This window comes from Narcine bancroftii, chromosome 1, assembly GCF_036971445.1.
Source record: "Narcine bancroftii isolate sNarBan1 chromosome 1, sNarBan1.hap1, whole genome shotgun sequence".
In the NCBI taxonomy this organism is placed as follows: domain Eukaryota; kingdom Metazoa; phylum Chordata; class Chondrichthyes; order Torpediniformes; family Narcinidae; genus Narcine; species Narcine bancroftii.
In genome coordinates this window covers 203,763,308-203,773,058 of record NC_091469.1, presented here as the reverse complement: position 1 = coordinate 203,773,058, position 9,751 = coordinate 203,763,308, and the positions used below count along the sequence as shown (strand labels likewise).

General features: G+C 42.1%; 1 protein-coding gene across 9 annotated transcripts in view; it reads left to right on the top strand.

The window, feature by feature from the left end:
• The first annotated feature begins 1,600 nt into the window (after nucleotides 1-1,600).
• LOC138738375 (LIM/homeobox protein Lhx2) overlaps nucleotides 1,601-9,751 on the top strand; it is a 34,944-nt gene continuing 26,793 nt past the window's right edge. For 3 of the 9 annotated variants that reach the window (XR_011341531.1, XR_011341529.1, XM_069888500.1), the window contains exons 1-3: nucleotides 4,089-4,624; nucleotides 5,987-6,189; nucleotides 8,765-9,123. Coding sequence is in view for 7 of the 9 variants with exons in the window: in XM_069888500.1 (XP_069744601.1) it covers nucleotides 4,427-4,624; nucleotides 5,987-6,189; nucleotides 8,765-9,123 (760 nt within the window). In the remaining 2 variants the exon portion in view is untranslated. The other 6 variants (XM_069888456.1, XM_069888448.1, XM_069888490.1 and 3 more) reach the window with 6 other exon arrangements.

The following is a 9,751-nucleotide window of genomic DNA, read 5'->3' as shown; positions in this document are numbered from 1 at the left end:
GTGTTCATAGCACATTAGGGCGAAATCTTGCCCCAGTTCTTTCCACTGTCCTCTCGTGTATTAAGTCCAAACATCCACATACACTTCAGATCTCTGCTATTACATATTGTGATCAGCTCTATTCCCCAGGAAAAGAAACAGCCAGACAAATTGCATGGAATTTAAAATCTCCCATTCACAGCAGCAGTGGTTTGGATGGAGCCACGGACTTAAAAACAGTCCACAAATGTTTCCAGTAATCACACTTTGACATTAACACGCCGTGATTTTTTTTAGGATGAACATATTTTATGTAATTTAATCTGATATATCGTCTTTTCGTTTAGAAATAATCTCACGCGGAAATAAAACGGGTTATTATTGCACTCGAGAAAATTACTGATGAGGGTTACAAAATAAACCCATACTTAGAGCAGCAATAACGATGATTAATTACACCTTGTCAATCACTGTGTATGAAGATATAAAACTGCCATCAAGCAATATATTAGGCGCCTAAAGCAATTACAGGTTTTAATTCGCAGTTCAATTTATATCAAATTAAGTACTTGAATTTTAAATTCAGATAAAATCATTTAAGTGGGGAGTAATATGGTGATAATTCTGTCGCTTAACAATATCAAGAGATTTGCCAGATCATAGTATCTAGATTACAACCTGTCATTTATCAGAGCGGAGCTCAGTCGCGCAGATGAAGCAGTCTGCGCTTTGAATTCTATTGTTAGGAGTTAGTCACGGTTGCTGGCTGGTGGTACCTTTGTGTGTGAGTGTGGGAGCTGCTGTTAACAGATGGTAGGGGAGAAGGTGACGTGGTGATGCTGAGGTTGCTTGTAGCCGTTCCAATGAACCATTAGTTCACCTGTCACCTCCTACCCGGCGCGGGAAATCCACCCAGTAGACACGGGATCGGCACCACTTCAAGAATGGGCCCTGTGTCCCGATAACTTTAATGACCCCCCCCCCCCTCTTTTTGTTTAAATCGATAGAACCGAAAATTGGTGGTCTCTTCAAGCATACGCACAGGGCAGGGCTGTGTGCATGGCATGTGTTTGATGCCATAACATTACAAATATTAAAATTTGTGTTACATCTCTATTCAGGCTGCCCCCGGATTCTTGGTGAGCAGAGTAGAATGTCTTGATTTGCAAGTTATTGGGCACCGTTCGCTGCTTGGACTGAGGATCCTTTCTGTTTTCTCAGGCGATCTTGTTGTAGTTCATGTTACCCACCCAGCATTTCGCTAAAAGGCCTAGCGCCCAGCGCTAACAGCTATATTTGCGATGAATGCCGTGAGAATATTCCAATAGGAATTATTTTAATTGCAATAAAGGAGGAAAATTCAGACGTCACGCCTGACATCCACGTTCTGGGGATTTAATGATAACATGGCATCCGTCCAATGCTTAGTTCATTCATCAGACCTCGGGATACAATATCTTGCCTGTGGTGAAAGACTCGGCGTGAAAGTCTGCAGCTTATATTCCCGTTTGACGCAGCAAAATTGCTTTTCTTATATGCTTCAGAGAAATGAATGACCGAAAGACATATGAACGATATCTAGTCTATGATGTACTTCCCAGCCAGTGGGTAGGAAGGGAGAAGGACTTTCTGCAGCATGAAGTGCGTCACGTTCATTTGGCCCAGACCACTCCTGCGACGTCGTCAATGCGCCCCACTGCCGATCTTTGTCACAGAAGGGGGACAAATCTTCATCTATCAGAAATGCTTTACATCGGAAGTACGTGTAAGTAGAGAAGAAACATCCCAGCTTGTTTATCTTTGGATTGTTCAAACACGCGTTCACAACTTTGCATTTTAAGTCAAATAGACTGTGCTTTACAGTACCGGACACCCTCACCGCTGCGGACTGCATTTGCATTTGCGATATGTGGACCCCGCCAAAGACTGACGCTCACATCTCCCCGACTCAGTTAAAGATGCAACACTTCAATTTATTAATCTGAAAATGGCTGGTTACCCAGTGAGAAGAATAATCTCCTTTATTATCGAAATCTATAAACCCTCCCTTATTTTATACCGAGCCAAAACAAAAAGGCGATTGCCAATTTAGTAATGGCCAACAACCTATTGTAATTCAGTGAGGCCTCATTTATTTGGGCAAGGGGGTTTGCTTTCATGATTTGTTGTCATTGACAGTTGAGTGGAGCATCTTCAACTCAGCCAAAACCATCAGGAAGATGCATATCTTGTTTGAGGTCTTGTTGTAAAATATTTGCCTTATTTATGCGTTTACAATGTGGGCAGAAAATTTGTAGATCGTTGAATATTCAGGAAAACGATAATCTCTCGCTGACTCACATAAAGAGAATATCCAATAAACTGATCATATGTTAAAGATTATGCCCAATGCTCGCTTACAAATAGCATTATCAGTGTTTACATTTACATTGTGGATCTCTCGGTCAAAGCGTGAAAACTCCAAAGATTTGGTCGACAATACCCGCTCTATTCTTTTCTTAAAAAAACATTTGCCAATTTCCCTTTCACCAAACAGAATTACATATACGTATAAAGTTTGCTTGTGGGCAGGCTGGCATTCGTCCTGGCGTGGTTGATTTAACCAATGTATATGTGACCATCAAAAAACTGGCCTGCCGATCATTGCCGAGCGCATTCACCGCGGCCCAGACCGAATTCTGCTTCTTGGGATTATTCTACGATATGTAGTTTCATGCTGCCGAGAGGAGCCAAACGTGCATCTTTGTATGGAATTCCTCTATTTGCATTTATAAATGGTTTGCAGTTTCACAACAGATTTCGACCATCGTTGTTCTCCGAACAGAATCACAGAACAGATTGAATTCGTCGTTAAATTTGTTTACAGCATAAAACTAAACAATTAATGGACATTATGACACGGGTAGAATTATATACGTTTAATGGAATCCGTTGGATTCTTTCGCCATTAATAATAAATCGATATTAATAAATACGATTTGTCAAGAAGATCTCTATGGACAAGCAACTTTTGAATATTATTTTAATGCTACCAACTCCAGAGGTTAAAATGTCTAAAGGTTGCACCAGTAATTAACGTGATTTTGGTCGGTGCTGGGATGTTTGGCATAAAGTTTGGTTAATCTCATACTCAGCCAATCTGAAAACTTTATCTTTGTCGAAAAAATCGGCGAATGTGAAACTTCTGTTCATATTTCTTTTCCTTACCAAAATGTACTGACAGAAAGATTTGATCATCGTTATTAAAAATCAGATTAATGGTGACTACTTTGGCCCTTGCAAAGATCTCCACATGTGCGCTCATCAAAGCAGTGTTCTTTCGGCTCATTTTTAAGGTGTTGGGGAGAAAATGTAAACCCAGTGTTGGATTGGCTTTGCGCCCATTAGCCTAATCTCCAAATTCCATTTCAATTTAATACAATTATTCATAGCAAAATATTTGTTAATCCCAACTTCGTACAAAATCAACGTACATTGGGAAATAAAGTCAACCAAGAAAATCTGCAGATGCTGCCTTCGAATGCAATACACATTCATAAGATTCGCAAGGAAGGGCTCAGGCCCGAAACAGGCTTTTATTTCCTGTAGTTGCTGCGTGACCCGCTGAGCTTCGCCAGCCCTTTTGTGCAGTGCACCTTGGAAAATAATGTGCAACCGATTGAGCGATTGTTAGGAACAAGAGTCAGAGCTGAAGGTGTCTGAACTCTGTGTTTTCTCCTTCAATTTAATCTGAATCTCAGCCTTCAATTTTGAATCGGTCGGGTGCTTGTCTGCAAAGCAACAATCCAGTGCATTCGAGTTAGTCAGGGTAATTATTGCCATGACCCGAACGCGTGTGGGTAGGTTTGCGATTGACTTAATGGGACAAACTAATTAGGAATCTGCGCCTGTAGGAAAAAAAATCGTTAAACTCTTAAAAATTTTATTTTTCCATGCAGTCTCCCTTTAAATTTGAAAGCCGCCAGCACGCGTTGCTATAATAGGAAGGAGGTGGCACGGCAGCAACCAATGGATGCACGGGGGGCGGTGACGTGCGGTCCCGGTAGAAAAGGCGCGGAGTCGGCGCTGGTTCCTGCTGTCAATCAAGGAGAGAAAGCTCTGCTACTGAGTGGTGTTAAAGGATTACACCAAATTCAGAACTAACCCCTCCTCCCCAATTACTCACACCAGGCTTTGCGCACAAGAGTAACTTGCTAAAAACAACAAGCCATCAAGTCTGCAGCTTTTTGCATCGAGATCAGACATTGCAAAAAAAAACCTATTTTTTTTTCTGTGAATACATCTTGATGAGAGCAATTTAATGCCAGCGGGGTACTCTCCCCCTCAGAAAAAAGGTTGCAAGTGACGTGATTATTTTTATTTCTTATTCTTTTTAAGACCGGTCCCGTGGTCTGACCTCGCTTTTGTTTCTGTTGTTGGGGAAAGATTTGGGGAGAGCCGTGAATAAATGCATGGCTTAAGTCTCCGGCTTATGGAAGTTCTGAATTCGAAACCTGAGAAAGACACGTGTAATTTCCGCCACTCAGCGATGCTTTTCCACGGAATCTCGGGGGGTGAGATGCAGGGAGTTATAGAGGAGATGGAAAGACGGTCGAAGATCGCGTCAGCCAACAGTGCGGAGATAGACATGGGGGATAGAGAAACGGTAGGCATCAAAGATTTAACAAATCTATAGAGGACTGCACAGGGATTGGGCAATTGTTGTTTAAAACAAAATCGTTTAATCTACATACGCCTCACGAAGTAAGTTGTGTATTTTTATTCTTCTTACTATAATCTGTTTAACTGCGAACATGTTACCTTCTGCAAAGATACTGGAGCGACTGCCTTGACGCCTGGTTTCGAAGACTCACCGCTGAAGTGTGAATGATATCTTCCGGAGCCTCTTACAGATTTGGAGGATTTAATCAAGCATTATCTTTAATCAGATTTTAAAGGAAGATGCTTGTACTTTGGAAATCAGAATTTGGGAGAATTGCAGTGTGTAGACCTTCTACTCTGCACCGCAGTTTTCGGATTATAAACTAGGTCCTCGAATTTCACCCAGCAAACAAAAAAAAAGATCTGACAGAAATTCAAGGGGACCTCAATTTCGGTGTTTGAACAACTTTTATTTTCAAATTGAAATCGTGATGACCTCGTACAGATTGAGCAGGCGGTAAGAAATGGGAAACACAGCGCAGTGGTCATGACTTTTAGTCGGCGTTTCCATTACAATTAAAACGGGGAAACGACTGGAATAAACTGTGGGATAATTAAATTGGTGGAAGAGAATATAAATATTTTTTAAAAAAATCACAAATATTCTGAGGGAATAGAATTTAAACGCTTTCAATGCTGCTTTATTAAGGTTTATTTTGCATGGCTGGCGTTCAGTGTTATCCACGAAAAGATGTTTCAAAAGGTTTAAGCTAAATGTAAATCAAGAAAGGCCTGTATCATAAATAATAAAACTTGTCGTAAAACAGTGACAGTTATTGCTGCAGAATATAATTAATAGTTTGGCAAAGGACCTCTGTGTGTGGAAGGAAAACATTCCGTGTATTGAACGACATTGGCAGCAGGAATATTTAAACTGTCGATGGGATGTTCTGGTGGTGGACACAGGCCACTGACTCCATATCGCGAGGTTGTGAGCTCGCAGTTACTTTTAAAATTATTCCTTATAAGATTTGCGGGAATTTGGAAGCTAGTAAGTCAAAGAGCCGCACACATAATATTAGATGATGACTGTTTACAATCATTAGCCACAGAGTTTACTTGCCACCCTGAAATGATACAGCACAACAGTTATTCTTTTTACTGTGTGTATCATGGAGAAAAAGTAAAACGTTTCAGCGGCGTAAATCTCACCATAATCAGTATTTAACACTTATTTGGGTGAAAATGTCTGCTGTACGGTTGATGATGTAAGCTCTTCCCTGACAGGCGTAAGGTATAACCCTGCATGAGTGTGCGTGTTAGAGTGGGCGCTGATGGGGTAAACACTTCTTCTTTTCATTTTCAGACCATGCCGTCCATTAGCGGCGACAGACCGGCACTCTGTGCAGGCTGTGGAGGCAAGATCTCAGACCGCTACTATCTTCTGGCAGTGGACAAGCAGTGGCACATGCGTTGCCTCAAATGCTGTGAATGTAAACTGGCTCTGGAGTCCGAACTGACTTGTTTTGCCAAGGATGGCAGCATCTATTGCAAGGAAGATTACTACAGGTAGCTAAAACACGATGTTAAATTCACAGCCAAGAGTCCAGCTCAGGTCTGCAGCGACACAGCAGGCGAACGGGCAAGACGAAAAACATAAATTTCAATCTAATTTGTGGGGCGGAGTGGGGTGCCTACAATTAGAGTGAAACATGATTGCCATTCTTATCTGAATCACTGTGAGTCAGTTCAATAATTGATAATTGTATGAAATTCTTCAAAACAGACCTCACACTGAAAGCAGAGAGTATATTTTTTCCTGATGGCAGAATGAGCACGATTTAAAAAAAGAGATATTTAACGTGACGAGATATTCAGGTACAAAAAAAAATGCAGCTTCTGTGTTACATAGTCCGGAGTGAGCAAGGGGAAAGGAATATGATATAAAAAGTCTCGAGTATGGAAACCAAACAACCAATGAAATAGTTTGTGCAGCCCAAGTTATTTTGAACCAGTTGACACGCCGTAAGCAGATCACAATGGAAACATTAAAATAAGGCTTGTATTAATGCACCTATTAAGCCTAATTATGTTCTAACCGTGTTAAATAAAATGTAATGCAGTCGAATAATGAACATCCAACAGTTACAGTAACTTGGCCGAACATAAGAGTATCAGGCGAAAGCGGTATATCTGCGGTTGGCCCATTTCGTTGTATTCGGGCTCGTTATGGAATTAAATGGACGTGAATTTCATATGTGGCAAGTAAAGACCCACTGCACCTGAAAGACTCACACAGTCGCTTATCTATCGTCACTGTGTGTGTGTGTGTGTGTGTGAGAGAGAGAGAGAGAGAGAGTTATGTGGGGTGCGGAGATTTTTACACGAACAGTTATCTAACATTGCTTACAGATGCTTAATAATGTATTTTGGGGACAAGACGTGATTGTCGTACTTTATTGTAACGCGGGGAAACAGTAATATTGTTCTCCAAATAATAATGGGAAGCGAAAGTCTTTTTAAATGTAAGAACCACATAAAACGGTGGGAAAATTACCTCTAATTCGCGTTCAGCGCGAATTAAGTGAACTCTTAAAACAAAATTCTGCCTATAAGAAGCGCATCTATCGAACAGAACGAGTTAATGGCGATTTCACACCCAGTAGCAGATTGGCCCGTGAGATATTTCCGCGGAGCATTCTTATATTTCCATAGGTCAGTTTAATAGTTAATTTTTTAAAATCATGCGGTTTTGCACGGCGCGTCATGTTTATGCAATAATCAACTAATTAAAGGCCGCACCATGCAATTTCAGGCAAATGTGTCGAAATACAATATGGATTTTTTTTAAAATGAGTTTCTTCGTTCTAGAGCAGGCGCAACCTTGGTCAGAGTTGTCTCGTGAAGCAGTGTAAAGAGCACTGTTTGTCGATTTCACGGGAAAGGCAAATTTCAAGATAACGAAGTGGGGGCCATTCAGAGAGCCGCATATCTTATGAACTATCACAACTTTTTGGGGTGGGAGGGGTTGCTAAGTTGTGTGGGATACAGTGTAGGAAACTTGGAATGTGAGGAATTGCTCTACTTATATTTCTAATTGTTTGATTGAACTCCCCGTCTCCCTAATCTATTGTTTCGATAGTGGTCAAAGGAAGCTTGGTGGTTTATACAGATCATCCATAAATCTGGACACAAGTCCAATGTCACAACCGAGCCTTAAACTTTCAGCTTTAAAGTTTAAAGTTTCAGCTTTACCGAAATAATCACAACCCGTAAAAGCAACTTGATTGTCCTTTTGTGTGGAATTGCGGCAAAGTGGCTGTAACAGTTCTGAAATAAAAAAAAAACCCAAAACTCGTTAAAAAGAAAAAATAAAGCGGAGCCTCTTACAGATTACCTCAATAAAGCGGGGGCTGGTAACATTTACAAAAGGAGCAGACGATATTCTGTGGGACAGTCGAAATTTAGCAAATAGAGTCCATCTGATTAACCCCCAATGGGTATGCTTTTAAAAACAATTTAAACAGGCAGTGTGAAGTTTTGAAAGTAGTTTCTGCCACAGCGAGTAGTTATCCCCGATAATATGTTATTGCAAATACTGAAAAACCAGAGGTTCTCTGACAGGGTCCGCTCCCAAAACCAAAAAAACCCTTCTTATAAGGCCCCGATCTCTTCTGGGTTCGTGCCTTTGAGGGAGAGCGGTAGTTAGAAGTTCAGGTGTGTGTAAAGTGCGTGTGTGTGCGTGCGCGCGCGCTGTGCGAACATGTGTGGAATTGGTTGTGTGTATGTGTGTTTGTCTGTTTGCTGTATTCGTGTGCATCTGTATATGCATTTGTGTATTTCTGTGTCTGTGCAGTTGTCTGTGGATGTCCACCCGTGAATGCAATTTGTGTATTTCTGTGTGTCTGCCTGTATGTGTGTATATTTGTACTTGTGTCCATTTGTATATGTGTGTGTGTGTGTGTGTTTTGAGCTGTGCCGAATGTTCTTTTTTTTTACAGTGGCATCCAAGTAGCTCATGAAAAGTATCTGATTAAAGAGATGTTCTACACCGCGGCAGAGAGTTTAAATTGGGATTAAAAACAAACATTTGACACGAGACACCAGCAGGTTTTAAACAACATTGCCCTCCCACTCTCCACAGGAGATTCTCCGTGCAAAGGTGCGCCAGATGTCACCTCGGCATCTCCGCTTCAGAGATGGTGATGAGAGCCAGGGACTTGGTCTATCACTTGAACTGTTTCACGTGCACAACTTGCAACAAAATGTTGGCGACCGGAGATCACTTTGGAATGAAGGACAGCCTGGTGTACTGCAGGATTCATTTCGAGACTCTGATTCAGGGCGATTTTCAGGCACACTTCAACCACACGGACGTGGGCCCCAAGAGCAGCGCCGCTCTGGGGTTACCCTTCTACAACGGCATGAACACGGTGCAGAAGGGTCGTCCCCGCAAGAGGAAGAGCCCGGGACCCGGAGCCGACCTGGCAGCGTATAACGCAGGTAGGAACCTCACGACTCCTATTCAGCGCAACACACTGACTCGTGAATGAGGCAAGTTGGCGCTTGGGGTCTGCAAGTGGCCATTTATTCCAGTGAAAATATTGTCCTCAGCATCCCGCCCATTAGTTACGACCCAACTGGTTAAGAAGTAAAATTGTGACTCACTGGTGATTTGTAACCGAGGGGTGGGAAATTAACACACGTGACTAGTTATGCAAGAGGGTGTTGCCTGTGTCTTCTGGGACCCGACCCAGCGGCTTTGGAACAGAGCTTCCACGCGCAGCAAAGAACAAAAAAGCCCATTCGGCCCAACTCGTTCATACCGACCAAGCTGCGCGCGCGTGTGTGTTAGAGGTTTTTTTTTGCCCTCCTTCTTTCGGGAGCGTTCATTCGCCTCCTATTTACGGAGATATTTAGTCACGTCATTTTTCTTCAAGAAGTACTCTCCATTCACGTCCATGCACTGGAGCCGTGTTGATAGCAGTTTCCAAACTGTTTTTGCCACTTTGCAAAATGTATACTGACCTCAACACTTAATGCACGAAGCAGAAGGGCGGGAAAACGAATATGTGAAGGAGGCGATGATTTGGAGGTCGAGCTCCCGTTGGATGATGACGGGGCGAGTTCT